Source organism: Macaca nemestrina, chromosome 3 (assembly GCF_043159975.1).
Source record: "Macaca nemestrina isolate mMacNem1 chromosome 3, mMacNem.hap1, whole genome shotgun sequence".
Taxonomy (NCBI): domain Eukaryota; kingdom Metazoa; phylum Chordata; class Mammalia; order Primates; family Cercopithecidae; genus Macaca; species Macaca nemestrina.
This window is the reverse complement of record NC_092127.1, coordinates 143643637-143671607: the sequence shown is the minus strand read 5'-3', so window position 1 is coordinate 143671607 and position 27971 is coordinate 143643637. Positions and strand designations below refer to the sequence as shown.

Sequence of the window (27971 nt, the reverse complement as noted above, 5' to 3'; positions counted from 1 at the left end):
GGCTCATACTCTGTCACCCAGACTGGAGTACAGTTGCGTGACATTGGCTCACTGCAACCTCCACCTCCCAGCCCCAAGGGATCCTCCTGCCTCAGCACCCCGCCCCCTCCCTAGTAGCTGGGACTACAGGCGCGTGCCATCACACCCAGCCAATTCTTTGGATTTTTGCAGAGGAGGGGCTTTGCCATGTTGCCCAGGCTGGTCCCGAACCTCTGGACTCAAGCAATCTGCCTGTGTTGGCATCCCAGAGTGCTGGGACTACAGGCATGAGCCACTGCACCCAGCCCAGAATGGTATTTAAAAAAATAATAAATAAATAGTGTCAGTGAAGATGTAGAGAAACTGAAACTCTTGTACACTGCTGGTGAAGTGTAAAATGGTAGAGTTGTTGTGGAAAATGGTTACAGCAGTTCCTCAAAAAAGATTAAAGATAGTATTACCATATGATTCCAGCAATTCTACTTCTGGGCCTATACCCAAAAGAAGTAAAAGCAGAGTTTCCAAAGACAGCTGTAAACCCAGGTTCACAGCATCATTACCTACAACAGTAAGAAGGTGGAAATGACTCAAGTGTTGACTGACAGATGAATGGATATGCAAAATGGAGTCTACCAGTCTGCCCATACAATGGAACTTTAGGCCTTTTCTGAAACACTACAACATGGATGAACCTTGAAGGCATTATGTGGAGTAAAGTAGGCCAGTCACAAAGACAAATGTTGTCTGGTTCCACTTACATGAAGCACCTAGAGTAGTCAATTTCACTGATTCAGAAAGTGGACTGGTGGTTGCCAGGGGTTGTGGAAGGGAGAAATGGGAGTTATTATTTAATGGCTTCAGGGTTTCAGTTTTGTAAGAGAAAAACATTCTGGAGATAGATGTTGGTGATGGTTGCACAATTCAAATGCACTTAATTCCACTGAATTGTACATAAAACTAGTTGCATGGTGAATTTTATATTCTGTATATCTTACTACAATTAGAAATAACTTTTAAACAATAGCTGATGGTTATGAAGCTTGTGTTATAGGGCAATAAAAATGCTCTAAAATTAGTGGTGATGGGTTGTACAACTCTGTGAATGTACTATCAACCACTGAATTTTATACCTTCAAAAAGAATAAAAGGCTCACACCTGTAATCCCAGCACTCTGAGATGTCAAGGCGAGCAGATCAGTTGAGCCCGGGAGTCCGAGACCAGCCTGGGCAACATGGCAAAACCCCATCTCCACAAAAAAATACAAAAATTAGACAGGCCTGGTGTCACAAGCCTGTAGTCCCAGCCATTTGGAACGCTGAGGTGAGAGGATCGCCCGAGCCCAGGAGGCCGAGACTGCAGTGAGCCCTGTTCTTGTCACTGCACTCCAGCCTGGGTGACAGAGCAAGATCCTGTATCCAAGAAAAAAAAAAAAAAAAGAAAAAGAAAGAGAAAGAAAGAGAGAAAGAAAGAAGGAAAGAGAGAAAGGGAAGAATATAGCAATACCTGAAGAGATAATGGCTGAAAATGTTGTTGAAAGACTTTTCTCTCTCGAGTCCCATGATATGATTGTGCTCTGCTTTTCCTTTTATGCTGCTGTATCTTCCTTCTCAGATTAGTTTTCTGGGTTCTTTTCCTCTTCCCAACATATAAAATTGGCTGTTTTCACATTACATCTCATCTCTTCTCTACTCTAGTTAGTTGCATTCTTTCCCAGAGATTTAAGCATTAATTTTATGTTGAACACTTTTAGGTTTGTGTCTACAGACCTCTCACATCTAGCCATATCTCATAAATAATTCAAATTTAACAGTTGGAAATGTTCATATAATAGAAAAATTTTTAATTGCACATGCTATGTGCCAGTGACTGTTCTAAGTGCTCTATGAATATTATCTCATAAAATCTTCACAGTAGCCTTCCATGTAGGTGTTACCATTAAGCTCATGTTATACACAAGTGTGAGAGAGTTTGAGTAATTTGCCCAATATCATCAAGCAAGGGGCAGAGACTGTTAAATCTAGTTTGGCTCCAGAGATCTTGCTCTTTAGCTGTATGATAGATATCTTTACCTAAAATAATCTTTTCCTTATTCTTTGCATGGAAAGTTAGCAAGCCCTTATATTTTGGGAATCAGCCTAAATTTTGCCTCTTCAGAGAAGCTGTTCTTGATTATCTTGTCTAAAGTAGCTCCTGCCTGCTTACTCTCAGTATTGGTTTCCTTTTATTTCCTGGAAATTACTTAAAAAATCGTTTAAGTCATTTAATTTACTCATCACTATTGTCATAGTCCATGGATTATTTTGCTCCATACCCACTCAAATTCCTTTATGGTATGCCTCCCGGATTACAGAGATAGAAGGATAAAATCTAATTTTCTCAGATTATCTTACAGCTGGGTTTTCCCATGCAATTTTAATAGCAACAGGAGACAGGAAAATTCTAGGCAGAAGAGAGTGGGTGCCCAGCTAAGGTCCCACCCTCAAGCCGAAAAACCTGATACCATGGCCCAAAAAGAGAACTTACATCTCTGTTTTCCTACTCAAATGTTGCCTTTTCCAAAACCACCCATAGCCCATCCCACTCCCCACATCCTGTGCCCATAAAAACCCCAGATTCAGCTGGCAGAGGAAGGAGAGCAACTGGACATTAGCGACTATGGTTGGATGTTAGAGAGAAGCAGCTTGAGTTCCGAGAAACAGCTTGAAGGTGTAGCTTTGGAGAGGAGTCTGGCTGGGGATAGCCAGATTTCAAAGGACGATTGCCTTCCTGCCCCATCCCCTTTTCAACTCCCCATCCTGCTGAGACCCACTTTCATTGGCAATAAAATCCCCCACATTTACCACCTTGAATTTGTTCATGTGACCTCATTTTTCTTGGTCACTGGTCAAGAGCTCGAGCAATAATGTGGATATAAGAGCGCCCACTGAGCTGTTAACACTTATACCATCTGCAGATGGCAGACCTAAAAGAGCCCTTACTGTAACATTCCCTCTGGGACTTAGGGGTTCTGGGCACCCCACTGGAAGCTGTCATGGAGTCCCATATGGAGTTCACTCCTGCCAGTGCCCAAAAGCACTTGTCCTGGTTCCTGCACTGACTCACCTGCATGCTCCCTCCTGCAAGGGGTTGAGTGCTGTGGGCTGAGTAAGTGAGGCACCCCTGTTGTGAGACCTGTGAGGAGGTCAGGGGAATATCCTGTTTCAATTTAGCTTTCCCTAATCAGAAGCTCTCACAGGGGAAATCAATGTGAAACTAAGTTATGTGGGGAAAGACACAGGACATAAGGAAACTGCTCAAATAGATTATGGCAGAAAAGGCACAGCTCTAGAGATGTCAGGTATGGCAGAAGAGTCTTGATAATGTGGTTCCTGACTTGTAGAAACATGTTTCTGGAGTTGTCCACAGTGGTAGGAGTTTCCTGATTATGCAGTTTTCTGATTGTGATAGAGGCTGCAGCTTTTTTGCCACCTCAGTTCTTCAGCATGACTTTAAGAGTTATTATGAAAGCTAAACATAGAGTCTGTTTCTTCGGTCCTCCCAGTGATGTTGTGAACTATTTATATGCTTATTAAATTCCTTCATGCTTAAACCAGCTTCAGTAGACTCTGTTGTCTGCAATTAAAGGATACTGACAAGTACTTCTAATAATATGTGTGTTTATTTTATCTATCAGCATATAAGCATTCCAAGAGAAGTTAACCATTCCTGTCAATTGCTGAATTCCCAGTGCCAGGAACAGCTTAGCTCAGAGTAGATGCCTAATATATAATTATTGAATTTCATAACATAAAAGTTTTAGAAATGTTTAATCTCTTGTACAATAATGAAAACTGCTCTGGAATACCCTATAAAGAACTTCTAGTAGTACACCTTGCTGTTTTTCTGTGTGTCTTACATTCCATTTCAGCTGGGTTCTAGAATATATCCAGAAGGTTAAGATTACTGAATAGGTACCAGCTTCTCACTGTTTCTAAAATTTGCCATGTCTTTTTCATCTTTCTGCTGATATTTGTAATGCGGTGCCCTTCACTTTTCTCTTGGGTGAATTCCTACTCATTTTTCAAAGACAAACTGAATTATTTTCTTACAGCAGTCTTTCCTGTACTTCCCTCAAATGATTGATTAATCACACCTTAATCAGATACTTTAATATAGCACTTATAATAAATTATTATGGTAGCAAGTTATGATTAACATACCTTAATGCAGATACATTATCATAGCACCTCTAGAATAACAGATAATATTTTGAGTCATGGTGTTATGATCACGAGGTGAAATAAAATCTGTCAGTGAAGGACTATATTAAATTGACATAATGCTTGCTTGTGTAAATGTGTTATAAACTACAAAATGTAAGTCATTGCCTTTATTATTACATATGGAAGCAGAGAAAAATTGTCACTCAATTTCACCTAATTCTCCTTCCAGGTAATTAGATTTCCAATTCACTCCATTTATCTTCTTTTTGTGGATTTACTTGTGTTACATATGAGTTGCCTTTTTCAAGCCTTGAAAAGAAGGGCCGGTAAGCCCACAGAAGCCACATGTTAATCTGAGTGTCTGATCTGAAGAGTAGAAAGCTCTTTCAGAGTAGTTCCTCAGAAAATAGAGGACTAATTCACTTTGGAACTAGTTCATTCCCGCCCATAAAACATTACAATACTGCCCTCAAACAAATAAATGTAAACGAATCCATTTACATTTTTTTTCCTTTTAATTTCCTTTTTAATAAATTGTATCCACTTTGAAAATTATGTGTATTACATGTGTATTACAAAATAACCATTTTGGTTATTTTGGGATTTAAAAATATTATTTTATATATTAGGTGATTCAAATTCAAACAGTTTAAATATCTAAAATTTCTAATGTTTTCAGTTTTCATTAGAGACTGTGGTAAGCACATGTCGGAAGCATGTACTATTTTGAATATTTTATTTGAAATATTTAATATTTGTAATATTAAATACAATGTCTCTCCACTGATTTTTATTTTACTTTTGTTCATAAACTAAAATTCACATCAAAAATAAAATTAAAAATGAAAGAATTTATATTTACAATATTAAACATAAGCCAGATGTGGAACCATGCTTTTCCAGATTAAACATTTACTGAGTTGGCAGGAAAAAACCTTCTTCCTCATTCATCCGAGTGAGTTTTGTTTGAATTAATTCTAATTTTTTATTCCTTTAGCCTTTTCACCATCTTTCTGTTGCTTTGTTTACCTAATAGTGGTTTTTCCTTACCACTGCCTTCCACAGTTCTGCACAGCTGCTTCCCAGATGAGCTAAATAGCACATTTTCATCTTTAGATGAATGGGCTGATCCTATACAGCTTTGACAGACGGAGGGATTGAAATCTCTTTGGGACAGTTATCATTGGTACACATTTTTATTGAGGGAGTAGTCAAGGGAATTTGAATATAGAAAAACATCAAACATTATCCAGCTCTGCATCCTTCAAATTATATATACATAGTTTGCAAACTCATGAAGACAAAACATATATTTGTGAAAAAACGTAAAGGCATATATTCAGAAAACAAATAACCTAACTTTTCAAGCCTATTGACAACATTTCTAATTTTGTGCTTATTTACTAAAGGTCGGTTAACCAAATTCTACAGAGTATTTCACCTAAATGCCTTTAAAGTGGTTCAAATTAAAATGATTTGAAGAAACAAAGCAATAACACTTTCATTTTAGTTTTATTGAGGCATAAATAACAAATAAAAATTGCATATATTTAAGGTTTACAGAGTGATGTTTTGATATATTTATACACGTGAAATGATTGCCACAATCAGACTAATTATCATAGCCATCATTTCACATAGTTACTAGTGTGTGTGTGTGTGTGTGTGTGTGTTGTGAGAACATTTAATAGAACATTTAATTTGTCTTAGCAAATTTCAAGTATATAATAGGGTATTGTTAACTCACTTTGCTGTTCATTTAATTTCCAGAATTTATTCATCCTGCATAACTGAAACTTTGCACAATCTGGCCAGTATTTCCCCATTTCCATTGCCCCCGAACTCCCTGAATGTCAACCACTCTTCCACTTCCTGGTTCTGTGAGTTTTTTTTAGATTCCACATATAAAGTGGGACTGTATTTTTCTTCCTGTGTCTAGCTTATTTCACTTAGCATTATGTCCCCCACGTCATCCATAAAAATAATAGTATTTTCTTATTTTTCAAGTCTGAATAATATTCCATTATCTCTCTCTCTCCCACACACACACACACACACACACACACACACACACACTCACACACATATCTTTACCTTAGAAACTGTGAATAATTCTGCAATGAACATAGGAGTTCAAATATTTGAGATACTGGTTACATTTTTTTAAATATATACCCAGAAGTTGAATTGTTGGATCACATAGTGGTTAGATTTTTAAAATTTTTTAAGGAACCTCCACAATATTTTTCATAATGTCTGTACCAATTCACATTCCCACCAATATTTCACAAAAGAGTAAACCTGTCTAAAACTTTATGTTATGAGATTCGGTAACTATATATTAGCATCTACCTACTCTGGGCTAAGCTGTATCTCTCATTGGGACTTCAGCAATTGACAGTAATGGTTAACTTCTCTTGGAATGCTTATATTCTGGTACATAAACACACAAATTATTAGCTGTACTGGTTAGGGTCCTTAATTGTAGACAACATGGTCTACTGAAGTTAGTTTAAGCACAGAGGTATTTAATAAGCATATAAATAATTCACAACATCTCTGGGAGGAACAAAGAAACTGACTCTAGGTTTAGCTTTCATAATGTACAAAAATTCCTTTTTTTTAATATATATATCCCTGTAAGGAAAAATCTTTTGTCTTTTTGATAATAGCCATTCTAACAAGTGTGAGGTGATATTTTATTGTGATTTTGATTTGCATATTTTTGATGATTAGTGAGGTTGGGCACATTTTCATATATCTGTAGGTCATATGTATGTCTTCTTTTGAAAAATGTTTGGTTAGGTCTTTCTACCATTTTTTAATTGGATTATTTGTTTTCTTGCTGCTGAGTTGTACTTGTGTTTTTTATATATTTTTGATATTAATCCCTTATCAGATGTGTGGTTTGCAAATGTTTTCTCCTGTTTCATAGATTGTGTCTTTATTCTGTTGATTGTTTCCTTTGCTATGCAGAAGCTTTTGTTGGATGCAATTCCATTTGTCATTTTTGCTTTTGTTGCCTGTGCTTGTTGGTTCATATCTAAAAAATCATTGCCCAGACCAATGTACAGAAGCTTTTTCCCTATGTCATCTCCTACTAGTTCTACATTTTCAGGTTTTATGCCTATGTCTTTAATCTATTTTGTTTATTTTTATGTACATTGCAAGATAAGGGTCCAATTTCTTTCTTTCTTTCTTTTTCTGTTGCATGCATTTAGTTTTTCTACTATCATTATTTGAAGAGGTTATCCTTTTGTTCTTTTTTGTTTTGTTTTGTTTTGTTTTGTTTTGTGTTTGTTTGAGATGGAGTCTCCTCTGTTGCCGAGGCTGGAGTGCAGTAGCGCGATCTCCGCTCACCGCAAGCTCCGCCTCCCAGTTTCACGCCATTCTCCTGCCTCAGCCTCCCGAGCATGCTGGGACTACAGGTGCCCACCACCATGTTCACTGTTAGTATATAAAAATGCTCCTGATTTTTATATGTTGATTTTGTATCCTGCAACTTTATTGAATTTTTCTTTTTTTCTTTTTCTTTTCTTTTTTTTTTTTTTTTGAGATGGAGTCTCTTGCTCTGTCGCCTAGTCTGGAGTGCAGTGGCATGATCTCGGCTCACTGCAAGCTCTGCCTCCCGGGTTCACGCCATTCTCCTGCCTCAGCCTCCCAAGTAGCTGGGACTACAGGCGTCCTCCACCACGCCCGGCTAATTTTTTTTGTTTTTTTTTTGTTTTTTGTTTTTTGTTTTTTAAGTAGAGACAGGGTTTCACCGTGTTAGTCAGGATGGTCTCGATCTCCTGACATTGTGATCCACCCACCTCGGCCTCCCAAAGTGCTGGGATTACAGGCGTGAGCCACTGTGCCCAGCCGCAACTTTGTTTATTGGTTCTAATAATTTTTTGTGGAGTCTTTAGGTTTTTCCAAGTATGAGATCATATCAACTGCCAACAAAGATAATTTGACTTCTTCCATTCCAATTTGGATGCCCTTTATTTCTTCCTCCTGTCTAATTATTATGACTAGGACTTCCCGTACCATTTTGAATAGCAGTGGGGAAAATAATGTCATTGTCATATTCCTGATAAGAGGGAAGGGAAGGATTTCAGTTTTATCCCATTCAGTATGATATCAGCTGTGGATCTGTCATATATGGTTTTTATTACGTTGAGGTATGTTCATTCTATTCCTAGTTCTTTGAGGATTTTTATCATTAAGAGGTGGTGAAGTTTATCAAATGCTTTTTCAGCATCAATTGAAATGATTATGTTTTTTGTCCTTCATTCTGTTGATAAGAGGTATTACATTGACTGATTTGCATAAGTTGAACCACCCTTGCATTCCTTGGATGAGTCCTGCTTGGTCATGATGAATGATCTTTTTAATGTATTTTTGAATTTGGTTTGCCAGTATTTTGTTGAGAATTTTTGCATTTATATTCATCAGAGATATTGGCCTGCAGTTTTCCTTTTCAGATATTTTTTTTCTGGTTTTGGTATTGGTATACTGGCTTTGTAGAATGAGTTTGGAAGTATTCTCTCTTCCTCTATTTTTCACAATAGTTTGAATATGATTGGTAGTAGTTCTCTATTAAATTTCCGGTAAAATTCATCAGTAAAGCCACTGGGTCCCAGGCTTTTCTCTGGGAAATTTTTGTTTCACCTTCAATCTTGTTACTTACTATTGGTCTATCCAGATTTTGGATTTCTTCCCAATTCAACCTTGGTAGGTCATATGTGTCTAGAAATGTATTCATTTCCTGTAGGTTTTTCAATGTTGGCATATATTTGCTCATAGTTGCCACTAATGTTCCTTTGAATTTCTGCAGTATCAGTTGAAATGTCGTCTTTTTCATCTATGATTTTATTTATTTGAGTTTTCTCTTGTTTTTTCTTAGTCTGGCTAAAGGTTTGTCAATTTTGTTAATCTTTTCAAAAAAACTAACTTTTATTTTGTTGATCTCTTGTATTGTTTTGTTCATTTCAAATTCATTTATTTTTGCTTTGATCTTTGTTATTTCTTCCCCTACTAATTTTGGGTTTTGTTTGCTCTTGATTTTCTAGTTCTTTAAGATACATTATTAGATTGTTTATTTGAAGTTTTCCCTCTTTTTGTTTGTTTGTTTTTTTTTGCTTAGGCATTTATAGCTATAAACTTCCCCCTGAATACTGCTTTTGCTATATCCCACAGGTTTTGACATGTCATGTTCCCATTATTATTTGTTTCAAGAAAATTTTCAACTTCCTTCTTAATTTTTTCACTGATCCATTGGTCATTCAGAAACATATTGTTAATGTTCAATGTGTTTGTATAGTTTCCAAAATTTCCTCTTGTTACTGATTTCTAGTTTTATTCCATTGTGGTTTGAGAACAAGCTTAATAATGTTTCAATATTTTTGAAAATTCAAATACTTGTTTTGTGACCTAACATATGGTCTATTCTTGAGAATGATCCATGTGAGGAGAAGAATGCGTATTCTGTAGCCATAGAATGAAATATTTTGTAAATATCTACTAGGCACATTTTTTCTATAGTAGAGGTTAAGTCCGATATTTCCTTGGATCTATCCAATGCTGAGATCTGTCCAATGCTGAAAGTGGGATGTTGAAGTCTCCAGCTATTATTGCATTGGGGTCTATCTCATTACCTCTAATAACATTTGCTTTATATATCTGGTGATGGGTGCACATATAATACCAATCATAAAATTATCTTGTCGAATTGATCACTTTATCATTAAATAATGATCTTCTTTGTCTCTTCTTACAGTTTTTGTCTTGAAATCTATTTTGTTCAACATAAGTATAACTACTCCTGATCTTTTTTGGTTTCCATTAGCATGGAATATCTTTTTTCATCCCTTTATTTTCAGTCTATCTGTATCTTTGTAGGTGAAGTGTGTTTCTTGTAGGCAACGGATCACTGACCCTTGTTTTTTCACCCCCGCAGCCACTCTATGCCTTTTGATGGCCGAATTTAGTCCATTCACATTCAATGATATTATTGATAAATAAGGACTTACTTTGCCATTTTGTTATTTGTTTTCTAGCTGCTTTGTGGTCTTCTCTTTCTTCTTTCATTGCTTCCTTCTTGTCTTCCTTTTGGTGAAGGTGATTTTTCTCTGGTGATATGCTTTACTTTCTTATTTTAAAAATTATTTTATATGCTTATTGTATGATTTTTTGGTTGAGGTTACCATAAGGCTAGCATATACTGTCTCATAATCCATTATTTTAAGCTGATGATAACTTAATACTGATTATATACAGAAACAAACAGGCAAAAAGGAAACTAACGAGAACTCTACACCTTAACTTCATCATCCCAATTTTTAACTTTTTCTGTTTCTCCTTATGTCTTATTGTACTATGTCTTGAAAAGTTGTTGTAGATTTTATGGTTAATTAGTTCATAATTTAGTCCTTCTACTTAAGAGTAATTTATACCACAATTACAGTGTTACACTATTCTGTATTTTTCTATGTGCCCACTATTACCAGTGAGTTATTAACCTTCAGGTGTTTTCTTCTTACTCATTCACATCCTTGTCTTTCAGATTAAAGAACTCCCTTTAGCATTTCTTCTAGGACAGGTCTTGTGTTGATGCAATCCCTCAGCTTTTGTTTTTCTGGGAAGGTATTTATTTCTCCTTCATGCTTGCAGGATGTTTTCACCAGGTATACTATTCAAGGATATTTTTGTTTCCTTTCAGCACTTTAAATATGTCATACCACTCTATCATGGCCCCTAATGTTTCCACTGAGAAGTCTGCTCCCAGAGGTATTACAGCTCAATTGTATGTTGTTTGTTTCTTTTCTCTTGCTGCTTTTAGGATTCTTTCTTCATCCTTGACCTTTGGGAGTCTGATTATTAAAAGCCTTTAGGTAGTCTTCTTTGGGTTAAAGCTCCATAGTGTTCTATAATCTTCTTGTACTTGAATGTTGATATGTTTCTCTACGTCTGGGATGTTCTCTGATATTATCCATTTGAATATCTCTTTATCTGCCTCCTATCTCTTTATCTGCCTCCTCTTTAAGGCCAATAATTCTTAGGTTTATCCTTTTGGGGCTATTTTCTAGATTACATGGGTGTGCTTCATTGTTTATTATATTTTTTCTTTTGTCTCCTCTGTATATTTTCGAATAGGCTATTTTCAAGGTCACTAATACTTTCTTCTGCTTGATCAATTCTGGTATTAAGAGACTCTGATGCATTCTTCAGTATGTCAGTTGCATTTTTAAACTCTAGAATTTCTGCTTGATTCTTTGTAATTACTTCAATCTCTTTGTCAAATTTATGTGATATGATTCTAAACTCCTCTCGGTTATCTTGAATTTCTTTGAGTTTTCTCCAAACAGCCATTTTGAACTCTCTGTAGAAAGGTCATATATCCCTGTTTCTCCAGGATTGGTCCCTGATGCCTTATTTATACTGGTGAAGTTATGTGTTTCTGGATAGTTTGATGCTTGTAGATGCTCATCAGTGCCTGGGCATTAATGAGTTAAGTATTTATTGTTGTCTTCATAGTCTGGGCTTGTTTGTGCTTGTCCTCTTTGGGAAGGCTTTCCAGATATTTAAAGGGACTTGGGCCCCAAGCCCAATCATGCTGTGATTTTTACAGGCTCATAGAGGTACTGTGTTGGTGGTCTTGGATAAAATCTGGAAACATTCTCTGGATTACCAGGCAGAGACTCTTGTGTTTTTCCCTAACTTTCTTTCAAACAAACGAAGTCTCTGTGTTGCACTATGTGGAACTGCGGATGTGGTGATGCAAGCACCTCTGTGGCCACCATCACTGGAACTGTGCTGGGTTATATCTGAAGCAAGAACAGCACTGGGCTTTGCCCAAAGCCCTTCACTTGAAAGTAAAGAGTTCCCCCAGGCCCTGGGAACATTCAGAGATGCTGTCTGGGAGCCAGGGATTGGAGTCAAAAACCTTAGCAATTTACCCAATATTCTATTCTGCTGTGGCTAAGCTAGCACTCAAACCACAATAAAAAGTGCTTCCTGCTCTTCCTTCCCATTTCCACAGGCAGAGGAGCCACTCCCTGTGCCCATTACCACCACCAGTCCATGGGGTGTTCGGCCAGGCCACCACTGATGCTCACTTAAGGCTCAAGGGCTCTTTTGTCAGCTTGTGGTGAATGCTACTAGGCCTGGGACTCATCCTTCAAGGCAGTGGGCTCCCCTCTGGTCCAGGGCAGGTCCAGAAATGCTGTCTAAGAGGCTAGGTCCAGACTCAGGGACACCAAGACCCTGCTTGTTGCTCTGCCTCACTGTGGCTGAGCTGGTACCTATGGTGCATGGCAAAACCCCTTTACTTTTCCATCTGAAGGAGTCTTTCACAGTAGCCACCACAGCTGGGAATGTGTTGGGTCACCCCTGAAGTCAGAACTTCTCAGTGCCTAAGGCCCATAGTGTACTCCCTGAGTATCACTGTTGGTTATTCACGACCCAAGGACTGTTTAATCAGCAGGTGACGAATCCTTCAAGGACCAGGTCCTTCCCTTCAAGGTATCTGGTTCCCTTCTGGTCCAGGGTGTGTCTTGAAATGTCATCTAGGAGGCAGAACCTAGAATGGAGGCCTCAGGACTCTGCCTGGTTCCCTATCCCACTGTGACTGAGCTGGTACCCAAGTTGCACAACAAAGTCCTCTTTTCTCTCTCCTGTCCTTGGGCAGAAGGAAAGAGTCACTTTTGTTGCTGTGAGCTGCACTGCCCGGGATTAGGAGAGGGATGGTGCAAGCACTCCCATAGCTGCACCATCTTGTATCTCCCTAGGTCATATTCCACCCTAGTTCACTGGCTCTAAGCCTAATCTAGCACTAGGAATTGCCTAGGAATTGCAGTCCTTGTGTCCTAGACTACCTTTCAAGTTTATCTAGAATCCCAGAGCACTTCAGCTTGTAGTAGTGGAGCCTGATGAGAAAGTCAGGTTCCAGTTGCTGGGATGGGCAATTGCCATCTGGCTAGGACTGGTCTAAATACTCCCTCCATGTGTGGGCACTGGCTGAGCCCAGAAGGTCCTTATTCTCTGCTGCGTGTGATAGGGCAGCAATGAGTTCAATGTAAAGTCACCCATTCACTAAACTCTCCCTCCCCAAAGCTCACACATTCTCTGAGTGGTATTACTGCTGCTGGGGTATGGGGGAGGGATGCTGGTGGTGATTTAAGACTGTCTCTCTGAGCTTCTTCCATGCTTCTTTTAGTGATAAGAAGTTAAAACCACATACTGTGATTGCTTACTGGAGTTTTGGTTCTTGTGACAATTGTTAAAAATTGTGATTGTGCTTTTATGTGTGAAGATACTTGTTAAAATGTGGTGTTCCAGTGAATGGGAGGTGGGGGGATGAATGATGCAGGGTTCTATTCTGTCATCTTGCTCTACCCTCTCTCCTTTTATTCTTAGTCTAGCTAAAGGAATGTCAATTTTGTTTATTTTATTTTTTACAAAAAATTAGCCCTTAGTTTCATTGCTCTTTTCTATTTTTTTGGTATTCGCTATATAATTTATTATTTTTATTATTTTATTATTTTCTTCCTCTGCTAGGTATAAAGTTAGGTTGTTTATTTGAAATATTTTGTTTTTTTCTGAATGTAGGTGTTTATTGCTACACACTTCTCTTGGAACTGCTCTTGCTGCATCCCATAAATTTGGGAATGGTGTATTACCATTTAAATGTGTCTAAAGACATTTTTAAATTTCCCTTTTGGTTTATTCTTTTACCTGTTGGTTTTCAGGAGTGTGTTGTTAATATTCCACATATTTGTGGATTTTCCAAAGTTCTTCCTATTTATATCTAGTTTCATAATATTGTGCATGAAAAAGAAACTTGATCCAATTTTTAAAAATTTATTGAGACATTTCTGTGGTCTGACATGATCTATCCTGGAGAATATTTCTTGTGCACTTGAGAAGAATGTTTATTCTGCTACTGTTGAAAAGTTGATCTATAGTGTTGTTCAAGTCTGCTGTTTTCTTACTGACTTTTTGTTTTATCTATACATTGTTTAAAGTGGAGAACTGCCTCATGTTCTTTCTTATATGTGGGAGCTAAATGACGAGACCACATAGACACATAGAAGGGACTACACACAACAGTGCATACTGGAGGGTGAAGGGTGGGAAAAGGGCGAGGATCAGAAAAAAATAACTGTTAAGTACCAGACCTAATACCTGGGTGATGAAATAATTGGTACAACAAACCTCCATGACACGTTTACTTGTGTAAGAACCTGCATATCCTGCACATGTACCCCTGAACATAAAATAAAAGTAAAAACAAACAAACGAAAAACTAAACAAACAAAAAAGTGGACTATTGAAGTCCTCTATTATTACTGTATTGCTATCTATCCCTTCAAATCTGTTGATATTTGGTTCATATATTTAAGAGCTCTGAGTGCATATTTTTAAAAATTATATCCTCTTAATTGGCCTCTGTATCATTCTATTATGAACTTCTTTATCCTTTGTGAAAATTTTCTATGTAAAGTCTATTTTATCTAATATAAGATTAGGTAATCCTGCTCTCTTTTAATTATTATTTTCATGTAACATTTTTTTCATGAAAATGTATTCATTTTCATCCTGTTTGTGTCCTTAGAGGTAAACTGAGTCTTTTGTAGGCAGCATATGGGTGGATAATGTTTTCTTATCCTTTCAGCCACTTTTTTGATTGGGAAATTTTACTATTTACTTATATAGTAGTTATTGATAGAGAGGACTTTTAATTGTCATTTTGTTGTTTTCTGAACATTTTATAGTTTCTTTGTTCCTTTCTTCTTCTCTTGCTGTTTTTCTTTATGATTTCATGATTTTTATAGTGGTATGCTTTGATTCCCTGTCTTTATATTTTCTGTATCTTGCACAGGTTTTAATTTGTGTTTACCATGAGGCTAATATATGCCATCTTTAGTTATAACAGTCCATTTTCACATGATAAAACTTAAGTTCAATCACATACAAAAACTCTCAACTTTTCTTCTTCATTCCTCTCATATACTTAATGTTATTAGGGTCAAAATTTTTAACTTTTAATATTGTATATTTATTAGCAAATTATTGTAGTTACAGATATTGTTATGCATTTGTCTTTTAACTTTTATATGAATTGAACATGATTTATGCATCACCATTATTATCATTATTATCATTATTATATTATTTCTGTTTCTATCTCCTTACCTTAAACAAAGAGGTTTATAATTTTTTGTATTTTCATGCTTCTAATTAGCATCTATTTGTGTCCTCTTCATCTTGAAGAATTCCCTTTAGCATTTCTAATAAGGCAGGTCTTGTAATGAGCTCTCTCAATTTTTGTTTGGGAGTTTTTCTCTCTCCTTCATTTCTGAAGGATAGCTTTGCTGGTATATTCTTTTTGGTTGGCGGCTTTTTCTCTTTTGATATTTTGAGTATATTATCTTATTTTCTTCTGTGCTACAAAGTTTCTGCTAAAGGTATACTTACAGTCTTACGGTGATTATCTTGTATGTAATGAGACACTTTTTACTTACCACTTTGAACTTCCCTTTTCCTTCGACTTTTATAATTTGATTACAATGTATCTTCATGTAGACCTCTTTAAATTCAACCTACTTGGGTTCCTTTGGGCTTCATAAATCCAGCTTTCCATTTCTTTTTTGACACTGAGGATGTTTTCCATCATTATTGCTTTAAATCACTTTCTACCAATTTTTTTCTCTATTCTCCTTCTATAACTTTCGTAACACATATACTGATTATCTTGGCAGAGTTGCATAAGTTTCTTAGGTTTTCTTCAGTCTTTTTCTTTCTTTTTTCTTGCTCTTCTGATGGAACAATTTAAAATAACCTGTCTTTAAACCTACTGATTTTTTATTCTGCCTGACAAAATCTGCTGTTGAGACCTCTAGTAAATTTTTCATTTTGGTTATGGTGTTCCTCTGCCTCAAAATTTCTCGTTAATTCTTTTTCATCATTTCTATCTCCTTATTGAATTTCTCATATATTTCATCTATTGTTTTCCAGATTATGTTTAGCTGTCTATCCACGTTCTCTTGTAACTCACTGAGCACCTTTAAGATGATTATTTTGAATTCTTTTGCAATTCACAGATCTCCATTTATTTTGGGTTGGTTACTTAAAAAATGTTTTACTTAGGTTTTGTTATGTTTTCTTAATTCTTTGTATTCCTTGTAGGTTTACTTTGTTGTCTTTATCTTTAAAGAAGCAGATACCTCTTCCAAACTTTATGTACTAGTCCAGACTCAGAGAGGTGTACACTGGTCAATAGTGCTTAATATGAGGCAAGATAGAGGCCAACTCAACAAGGAGCACACTGTAAGGCTGGGAACTTACTGGAAACTTTCCTCCCTTCTGGAGGAAAAGCCTCAGTTCTGTGCTTTTTCCAATTTTATAGAGCAGTACCAGCTATAAGATGATGTTTGTCTCCTTTCTTTGTTGCGCACCTTTCCAGAAGATTGAGCTCTGCTGGTTATTCAGTGCTTGTTATGATGCAAGATAGAAACTGGCTCCCTCCGTGGAGGGAGCTTTACTTCCTTCCGTCTTTTCTGGAGGAAGAACCTCTGTTATGCACCTTTTTTCCAATCTTACAGAGCTGTTAGGGGCTGCCCTCCCTTCCTTGGAACTGGGCTCTGCCAGTCCTTCAACACTCAGTATGAGATGAGAAAGAACCTCAGTCCATAGAGGGTTCTGAAATGCCTAATAAAATTCCCTTCACTTTCTTCCTTTTCTCCTAGAGATACAACCTCAGTTCTGTGCCTTTTCCTTATCTTGAATAGCAATGCTGGCTGCGAGGGAATTCTCTTCTCTTTTCTTTATTTCTAGTTGTTTAGAGGACTGGGATCTACAGGTTGTTCAGTGCTCAGCATGAGGCCAAAAGGAATCCAGCTCCAAGAAGGGCACCCTGCAAAGGCAGGAGGCTAGGCGGCCAGGCATACACTGCAATCTTACTTTTCCCACTATGGGAGAAATCATGTTCTAAGGCAAGCTTCTCAGTGCTAAACTAAGGTTGTTTTGGGGAGGAACCCACGTAGATAAAGTAAAATTTCCTCTTTTTTTTTTTTTTTTTTTTTTTTTTTTTTGAGGGGGAGTCTCTCTGTGTCACCCAGCCTGGAGTGCAATGATGCGATCTTGGCCCACTGCAACCTCCGCCTCCTGGGTTCAAGCGATTCTCCTGCCTCAGCCTCCTGAGTAGCTGGGACTACAGGCACCCGCCACCATGTTCGGCTAATTTTTTATGTTCAGTAGAGAAGGGATTTCACCATATTGGCCAGGCTGTTCTCAAACTCCTGACCTTGTGTTCTGCTTGCCTCGGCCTCCCAAAGTGCTGGGATTACAGGCGTGAGCCACTGCGCCTGGATGATTCTATTTCTTAACTGCATTCTGAATTTCTCCTCAAAATATTTTGGCACTAATACTGTTGTTATATTGACTTTTTTTTTTTTTTTTTTTCTGGAGAAACAAGAGCTATGACTTTCTACTTTGCTGTCTTGCTGACATTCTCCCACCTTCTCCCAAAGCAATAATTCTTATTTAAATGAACTCATTTCATGTATTTATGCAAAAGACATTCAAGACGACTTCCTAATTTGGAGGTATTTTCATGAACTTCAAGCCATTTCCATCCTCTCTTCCCTCCTTCCTTTCTTGTTGAATAGATTATTTTCCCCCTTTCTCCCCCCTTCCCTCCTTCTGTTTCTCCTTTCTTTCCTCTTTCATTTTTCCCATCCTTCATTTTTTATGTTCATTTTCTGAACTTTCTTGACAGTGCATCACAGTCGAAGGACTTTGGTACTCAGTTTATCCTGGAATTTAAACAATAGAATCCTAAGGGTCTGACTTTGTAGACCCCCAATTGCATGAATGATAGTGAAGAGAGATTACAGGAACTAATAAGAAGGTATGTCGGCATTCTGAATGACTTGACTTTTCATGTTTGGACTCATTTATCACTTTATTTATTTGAATATAAGAAATGGAGGAATGGTTGAATTCTGTGTTATGACTAGAGAAGCTGAACAACTTTAATAAGTGCCATTAACCCATTTCATTAAATTTTGGCACAGTGGTGCATACACATGTTACCAGATTGTAAGGTATGTTCATTAATTAAAATTACACATCTTGAGGGCTTATCTGCTTCACTCACACTCTTTAAAAATAATATGTAAAAAATAAATAAAAATTAAACATAAATTTCAATTGAAAGTAAAAATGCTGAGTGTTAAAACAAATGAAAATACTAAGATGAGATTTTTTAGAGCCATGTAATCAACAAGTTAACATTATACAGCCACTTCTACAGCTAAATTTACATGTAATTCTTCTAATGTGTAATGGTAAGGGAATCAAAAATAGATAAATATACAGCATGCTGAAATGTTAAACAAAAATTGGACTATGGATTAGGAGACCTAAGATCTAGTCCCATTGTTGTTACATCTACCCTTTTGTCCATAAGCAAGCTAATTATTTCTTCATTTGTGGGGTTAACACTTAAGCATCTCTAGATTTTAGATTTCCAATTATCACTAGATTCCTAGGGCTACCCAAGTTGCTAATGTTGGACCACTGCACAAATTCTTCCTGAAATATCCTGATTTACATATACTCCAAGAATAGGAACTGATATTTCCTGATACCCCAGAGAGCGAAATGTGTCCCCTGAAGCATCATTTACCTTAGCGATTTTATTGTGTGGTGTCCATGGAAATGTTATCTAAAGAATAATGATCATGGTACATCCTTATTTCTTTTATTAACCCAAATGATATGGTCATCATAAGACCTGAGACAGGGAAGTTGTAGGACAGTAGAGATATTAATTAATGTCCTCAAGTTTCTTTTTACCACATAAAATAAAATTAAGTTTTCCATGGAAATAATGGGTTTGAAAATTTGTGACATGACCTGACAAACTATCTCTGATAAGACAATATCTCAAGGAAAATGATTCTGAGTTCTAAACAATAAACAATTTAATTTTGGTGCATAACTTATTTCTACACTGAAAGTTGTGTACAATTCCAGCAAGCTCCACTTACAGCTTTAACTCTACTTAAATTCTGTTACCACAAGTACTATCCTTTCTTCTAATTTAGAAAATTTAATGAAAATAACTCTGGAAAGCAAGGCTAATTTGCTACTAATATACTTTCTTATAAAATGTAAATTTTAAAGAAAAAATAGAAAAACAAGTAGGTTTATATAAATACACAAAAGTTAGTTCATACTAGTTTAGGTACTACACAATTTTGTTAAACAAGGAAAATATATCTTTTTAGAGGAATAGTATAGCAAGTCTTCTTTAACCAACAGGTCAAACTGAGCATCACTGATAATGGGACAACTTGACATTAGGTGCTTCCTGATATGATGTAATATGTAATGGATAAGTTCTTGTCTAAAAAAAATTTATACTGAACAAAATGAAGCGTTTACAGATATCTCCCAGTATAAAGAAAATACAGAGATAAGAGAAATGAGTCACATATTACCACAAGGAAACAACCAGACAAGTTCAGAATGTGGAACAATCTAAAAGACAAGGGTCCTGTGTTTTTAAAAAGTCAATGTCATCACAAAGAAAAGAATATTTGGCTGGGAAGTATGGAGAGAGGTGCTCTTTTAAAGAAAAAGACAGTCAAGAGACACAAGCAATGTAATTTTTATACATTGATTGAATGATGATTCACACAAGTAGCTACAATACATTTTGGACATAATTAAGAAAATTTAAATATGAGCTAAACATTAGATGATTGTAGAAAATAATTATGAATTTTTTTATCTAGAATAATGTGATGTTATATAGAAGGATGTCCTTATACTCACGAGATGCAAGATGAAATATTTTAGGGTGAAATCTGTAAGCTACTTTCAAATGGTACAAACATAGACACAAACACACCAAAATACCAAACGATAATTAAAGCAAATTTGGAAAAGTGTTAACAATTGTTTTGTCTAGGTTGTGAGTATATTGGCCTTCATTGTACTATTCTTTGAACTTTTCCAAAACTTAAAAAGAATTATTAATAAAGAGTTGGAAAAGTTGCATAAAAATTTGAATGTATTTAATGTCACTGAACTGTACACTTGAAATGGTTAAACTGTTAAATTTTATGTTGTGTATTTTTGACCAAAAATGTTTAAAAGTTGGAAAAAATCTCATGTAAAGAGTAATCCTGTCTTAACCACAGTCAGTGTCAATAAACTAGAGGTTTTGTGAGATCTCTAATTATTCACTTAAGGTTTATCCAGAGACACAATCTTCAAGGAAACACATTCTAGACAACTAAAGAAACTACCAAGTGGTTGCTCTGGGATTCTGACTTTTTGTTTTAAAGCAATGGACCAAACTGCATGAATAATTTCTATCGTTAGATGACACAGACAGATACTTTAGTAATGATTCAGTAGGAACTGTTAGTCGTGGTTTATGGGTTATATGCACAGTATATGGCTTTTGGGATCTCTGCTCCATTTCTGAATTTTCCATGAGAGACAGTACTTAATATTTAGCTTGGAATAAAGAGAAGCTAAAATGAGTTAAGTATTAGAAAATTAAATTTATCTGTAAAAGAATTCCAAGTAGATATTACAAAAATTTTTTGAACCACATTTCAGCGGATATGAATAGATTCTAAAAGTATCCTGGGACATGACTGAGGTTCAACAAGTCAGGGCCAATGTTTCCCTAAAGACTTTTAGTCTGAAACCACAATTACAGGTCACTTTTAATTCTGTTCAGAACTCTTCCACACACAAAGCTGTGGGGACACTGTAATTCCTACTCACAGTGACTGAAAATGAAAGCCTGGTTATAAGTACAAAGGGGGATTTTCTGCCAAGCTCAATGAAAGAAGGAAGTGGCAAGGGTGGGTACAGAATAGCCAAAATTTCCTAGTCTTAACTGTGGACAGCAAGATTGCTTAAAGTTCTAAAAAATATTCCCAAATTAGGTCTTGTCACATAAGACACATTCCTGCCAAAAAAATATATGACAAGGATTGGGATGTGGATACGAGGTCAAAAGTGACATCTTTACATGTCAAAGTCTTAAATGGAATAATGTACTGAATAATAATAATAATAAATAATGGCAGTGATCTCTGTTTGGTCCTAGATTTCTGGTTGTACATGTGTATGTGTCTGTATATAACTTTGGTTAAGCCAGATAACACTTTTATGATACAGGTTCTTTAAGTGTTAAAATGTGAAAAAGGTCTTGTATTAGTCCATTATTATATTGCTATAAGGAAACACACAAGACTGGGAAATTTATAAAGAAAAGAGGTTTAATTGACTTATAGTTCCGCATGGCTGGGGAGGCCTCAGGAAACTTACAATCATGGCAGATGGCACCTCTTCCCAGGGAAACAGGAGAGAGAATGAGTGCCAGCAGGGGAAATGCCAGATGCTTATAAAACATCAGATCTTGTGAGAACTCACTCACTATCATGAGAACAGTATGGAGAAAACTGCCCCCATGATTCAATTACCTCCCATCAGGTCTCTCCCATGACATGTGAGGATTATATGGATTACAATTCAAGATGAGATTTGGGTGGTGACACAACCAAACCATATCAGGTCCCTAACCTATAAGGTTTTTGTAAAGAGAATGTGAAATATTATATATACACACACACACACATATATTTGTAAGTGTAATATATAATATTTATATATAATATGTAATATATATATAAATTTAGTACAGTGCTTTAGTTGTTATTTAGTACTATGCACAGTAAGTGCTCAGTTAACATCATCATCATTTTTAAGTCATCATTATAATCATCTCAGACTCTGACACAGTTCAACCTTGTAACCACAGTGGTATGGAACAACCTGAGGGAGACCAAGGGCTGAAATTAACTCACTCATAGTGGGTTAGCAAAGAATATCATGACTAGGATAACAGAAAATATGAGCTCTAGAATCTAAGATAGCAGTTTAAACCAGAAGTCACAAACCCAAATGCCTAAAAGCAGCTAGCAGGTACTATGCATGAGTAACTCAAGGGTGATGGTGCATATGTCAATATAGGTGATTAGTCAAGTCTGGGTTAATCTAGTAAAAATATGCCCCATCTGAGGAAGCAGCTGTAGTTTAATTCTAGATGATGGTTGAGATGAGAGAATGCAGGCTCCGTATAAACAGATCTTATAAGTTTAAAGAAAATTTCAAATCCAAGATATTTTGTGGGGAATTATTTTGTTTCTGAAACATTGACACAATTTTACATACAATTGTGCAGGCCAAATAAAAAATTCTGCAGGCAGATCTGGTCCAATGACTAATTGGTGATCTCTGGTTTCTGGCTTCTTACATCATTCCTATCTAAGATTAGTACTGGTTCTAAAGATTGGGGTGAGATTGAGCCTCTGTGTTGGGGACAAGTAGACCAGAATAGTGTTGCTTGATGGAAATATAGTATGATATGAGTCAGCAATGTGAACCATGGATGTATTTTTGAATTTTCTAGTAGTCACATTAAAAACAAATAAAAAGAAATAGGTAAAATTATTTTAATAATGTATTTTATTTAACTCAACGTATCTATCACATTATTATTTTAACATGCAACATTAATTACTAATAAGATATTTTGTATTTTTATGAGAAGTCTGCAGAATCAAGTGTGCATTTTACACTCACAGTACATCTTAATTTAAGGTTAGCCACACGTCAAGTACTCGGTGGCCATATGCGGGTAGTAGTTACCGTACTAGAGAGCACCAGTCTAGAGCATGCTTCTCAAAATTTAATATTGCTATGGTTTGAATGTGTCCCCTCCAAAATTTATGTTAAAACTGGTGTATTAAGTGGTAGGGCTTTTGGAAAGTGATAAGTCATGATAGCTCTGCCTCAGAAATGGATTAGTGTCTTATAAAGAAACTGGAGGGAACTAGTTTAAGCCCTTTTCTGGTACCATCTTGGAAGCAGAAAGAAGGCCTCACCAAATGGCAATTCTGCCAGCACCTTGGTCTTGGACTTTCCAGCCTCCAAAACCATGAGAAATAAATTTCTGTTGTTTATAAATTACCCAGTCTGTGGTATTTTGTTAATAGCAGTACAAACTAAGACAAATAAGCATATGGAAATATTGAGGATCATGTTAATATACTGATTCTAACTCAGTGGTTGAAAGAGAGCCTGAGATGCTTCACTACGGGTTCATGGACTGTATTTTGTGTATCAAGGAGCTAGGTAGTTGTGGTAAGTCTGCTTTAGCTAGCAGGTTTTCGCTCAAAGTATTTCCCCCTCTTTAAATTCAGTGAACCTCTGCTGAAGAGACTAAACTAATATTCTAATTAACAATCGCCATATTTGAATTTGGAAAAGCATTAATAACTTTAAAAATAGGCAATATTTTAATACTATTTGTAGAAGCCCTGGGTTCATTTACTGCTTTTTTTTTTTTTTTCCTTTTTAAACTTGAGAATCAGCCAATATGTTACCAGAATGCTTTCATAAGAATGCACTTAAGCACAGGATAAGTGCGTATAATTCTAACTTCAGGGGCTTGGAACGTTAAACATTTTAATAAAACAGACAATGGGACTTCAAGGGAAATTTGACAATAATACCTTTCAAAGCTTTAGTATTTAAGGTCATTTTCTGGTCAAGGGTATGAATATTTCATGGAAACTCTAAAAAGAAACACAAAGAAAAATTTTTCATTTCCTCTTGATTATCCTATCTGAGGGATGGGTAGAGCTCTATAGGCAAGCTTTAGATCTTTGTTCAACAAATGCATAAACATGGAAATGTATGCAAATATATGTGGAGCCAAATATAAATGATTCTACATGGTACAGTTGTCCTTAGGATATAAAAGCTTAAACCAGGAATAGTGTTCTAGAGGTGAGCAGTGAATGAGAATGCTGAAGAACTTATCCTCTCTCATCACTGTTTCATTTATGAACTTTAGTAAGTGGTTTACTATTTATTTTATTCTCTCTCCGATGGTAAGAATAATGCTTGTCATGCCCATATCATAGGGAAGTGTGAAGGAACTTGAAACTGTAACCTACTATCCACTTATAATTACTCACCAGTGTGTTGAAAAGAAAGTACTTAATCTTAAAGACATAGTTAAGATGGAAGCTGAATTGAAAAGATTGCCAAGTGGTCAGGGCCCTTTCTAATGCTGCATTTCATAATAGTAGCAGCTGTCTATCGACATTTGTGTTTTCCACAGTAAAAATGCAAGACTAGATTCTAATCATAGACACAAGATGTTTGTCTCTACATAGAATAAAAGGCCGTGCCAAAAGGTAAGGATAGAGAGACTTTATGAAATATTTAATTTTAAATTTTGGCTTCAGTTCTGAATCAAACTAAGTATGGAACTTCATATATCAAAGGGACTTTTTTCCTTAATAACAACTGCCTAACTACCATATTCTATATTAATACTGGGCAGTTAAAGATATGAAATCAAAAGCAAAACTATAACATCCTATAGGACAGTATATTTATGACTTTCAAAAAGGATGGGACTTATTAAACAAAATACAAAAGTGCAACCTGTAGAGGTAACGTTTAAAATGCATTAAGATGACTATCAGAACTTCTGATTTCTGACCATCAAAATCAATGAAAAAAAAAAAATAAAAGAAGAACTACACCCAGAGAGATGATATTTTGCAATACACATAAGAGGCAAAGGATTAATCAGTATCCAAAAATAAATAAAAAGAATCATATAATTTACAAGAAAAAGAATAACTCACTTGAAAGAATAGGGAAAAATCTTAACAGGTACTTTACAGAAAGAAAATCTGAACAGCCAATAAAAAATGCCAAATCTAATAAATAATCAAGTAAATAAAAATTAAAACCACACTGAGAGATCATTTATAACTCACTACAGTGGGAAAGAACAGTTTATTAATATCTTGTGTTGGTGAGGATGAGGGTTAACCAGATCACTTATGTAAGACTTCTCATGGATACAAAATGATACAACTACTCTGAAAAATAGTTTGGCATAATCTGTACACTCTTTTGTGTTTCTGGCTTTGAATTTTCTATAAATTAAAAAAAATATTTATTTTGTATTTCTGCATGAATTTCTTTCAAGGTAACCAAATAAGTGATAAGGAAAAGTTTTTCTCCATAGAAGAATTCAAGCTAAAAAGCTCAGGATAAATAATAGAATTATAGATTCACCATTATTCAACCCTTAGTAAAAATATTTAGGTAGCTTTCAATAACAGATGCTAACACCATTGGGTGAAATTTTATGGAAAAATCTTATAATGAAGTAATTAGACTGGCATCTCCTGAACCTACTGATTGAGCCCAGGAGATCTAAAATTGGGGCAATACTCAGTATAGAGCATCACATATTAAAATTTCTTACTTAGAAAAAATTATACTCCATTTTATCAAATCAGTTTATAGGGAAGAGAGGAATATAGACAGTAGAACAAACAGCATGATTTTACTGGATCAGTAAAATCCAGAATGTGAGACATTTGAGGACAATGATTTTTAGGACCTGGTTTCTCCAACGAATCAATAATATAGAAGATAAAGAGAATGCGGGGGACCATTGTAAAAAATAAATAAATAAATAAATAAATACATGCAAGAGGTAAAGATATAGTAAGATGAAATACAATATCACTTAAATTTTGATTGGTCAAATAAACTATAAAAAATAAGTTAGACAGCAAATTAAATTTTATTAAGGGTGAAAATGAAATGTGAACTAGGTATTAGATGACATTAGGAAAGTATTTTGTTAGATATGATAATGTCAAGATGTTTTTTAAAAATGTTACAAGATAAGGATCTATGCTGAAGTGTTTGCAGGTGAAATGAGATATCTTACATTTGCTTTAACAAAACAAAGCTGCTAAGATAATAGAATTCACGGTTTTAAATAAATTATTAGTTATAAAGGTGGTGATGAAAAACGGGAGGTCTAGGATAACATCTGGATTTTGCCTTTGGTTTCAAGGGTGGTGCCATTTACCAAGACAGGTGATACAGAAGCAACAGCAGGCTTCAGAAATTAAAATGACTTTAATTTTGAGCATAAGTTTTAAGAGTCACAAAGGGCTCGATTGAGTTTGGATACTATAAATTATCGGCAGCCATCCACAGCTTTGTGAAATTTCCTAAAATTTCCTTCAGCAGTACCCAGGGGTGTCGCTACAAGTGCAGTGAAAAAAATGTCTGGATCAATCTACTTTGGAATGTTAGTAGGTCAGATACAACCAAAGACCGAAAAGACATGGGCAGTGGGGATTATTGCAAGAGAGAAGTTAAATGAAACGTTATTCTAGGTAGGATAAGAAAGAGCTAAGTCCATTAAAGTGGTGATGGGAGTCAGGCTCGGTGACTGACGCCTGTAATCCCAGCACTTTGGGAGGCTGAGGACGGTGGATCACCTGAGGTCAGGAGTTCGTGACCAGCATGACCAATATGGTGGAACCCTGTCTCTACTAAAAATACAAAAAGTATCCAGACGTGGTGGTGTGTGCCTGTAGTCCCAGCTACATGGGAGGCTGAGACAAGAGAATTGCTTGAACCCGGGAGGTGGAAGTTGCAGCGATCCAAGATTGCGCCATTGCACTCCAGCCTGGGCGACAGAGAGAGACTCTGTCTCAAAAACAAACAAACCACAAAAGGGTGATGGGTAAGGAAGTCTTCAGATAATATCAGTAAGGGTGGATAGAGGATAACAGGCATCTCACAAGAGGTAGGTATTGTTATAATCTTCAAATCTGAATATAGCAGTGGAGAGTTAAAGCATAATGCTGCTACTAATTTTGGGATTATATAGTTAAATAAGAGAGAATAAAATGTTTTGGCTTGCATGCTATTTGGAAAGGAGTAGAAGAACCCATCTGTGAATAGATTGGCAGTGTAGAGTAGATGCTAGGTGATAGACAAGGGTTCTAGAATAAAAGGCACTGGTCGGTAGTAAAAAGAATGATGGATGTGAAGGAATGGGTGTCCCAGAATAGGACAGAGATGAGAGAAATGAGGGTGAGCTGATCAGGGGCCAGCAATTTGGCTGGTGACCAAAGAAAAGTGGAGAAAAACATGTTAGATGAGTGGCTCTTGAGCCTTAGGGGCAGACCAAGTCCCAAGTGCTGCAAAAGCCTCATGAGGTTAACAAATTTTAGGCGCTACTCATCATTGAAAAGGAATGTCACTGGGAATTTACTTATCTTGTCTCTGAAAAATCTTTTTTCTCAGGCTGTTAAAGGAAAAACAATGCAACTATGCTTATTCCTTATTTTAAGAGTTAGTTATTTTCTTATTAATAATCAGTTGTATCACATTCCTATTGTGTATAGATTAGCATTTTAGGCACAATGTAGACCATAAAATAAAAAGTCTTTGTTCCTGCCTCTAAGGGTGCAAGAATTATATATAATTCACCTTATATCTGTAGTCCTTGGAAGAAGTCTTTTTTTTCCACTAAAGTAGATTTCGAAATCTTCTGTCTTTAGCCTGTGGGCATAGTCGATGTATCCTGATATCTCTTGACCATAAGAATTTCTGTCACGAATAAAGATCACGGACTGGTAGCACAGAATAGGGAATAAGACAAAAACATAAAAGAGCTGATTTATTATAGAATGCCATAGGATAGAATGATTTAAAACACTAATATGAGTGACCTTAGGAAGCAGGGCTTCTGAAACAGTGGTTATAACATTGAACAGATTCTTTTCCCCCACTGCACCTAAAAACACACGTTACTGGCCTGGTGCGGTGGCTCACGCCTGTAAGGCCAGCAGTTTGGGAGGCCGAAGTGG

General features: G+C 36.1%; 1 protein-coding gene across 7 annotated transcripts in view; it reads right to left on the bottom strand.

The window, feature by feature from the left end:
• The window catches only part of CFAP299 (cilia and flagella associated protein 299), a 667873-nt gene that overhangs the window by 69890 nt on the left and 570012 nt on the right, over window positions 1–27971 (bottom strand). For all 7 annotated transcript variants that reach the window (XM_071093560.1, XM_071093559.1, XM_071093558.1 and 4 more), the window contains one exon: window positions 27592–27734. In XM_071093560.1, coding sequence (XP_070949661.1) covers window positions 27592–27734 — 143 coding nt within the window. The remainder of the gene's footprint in view (window positions 1–27591; window positions 27735–27971) is intronic.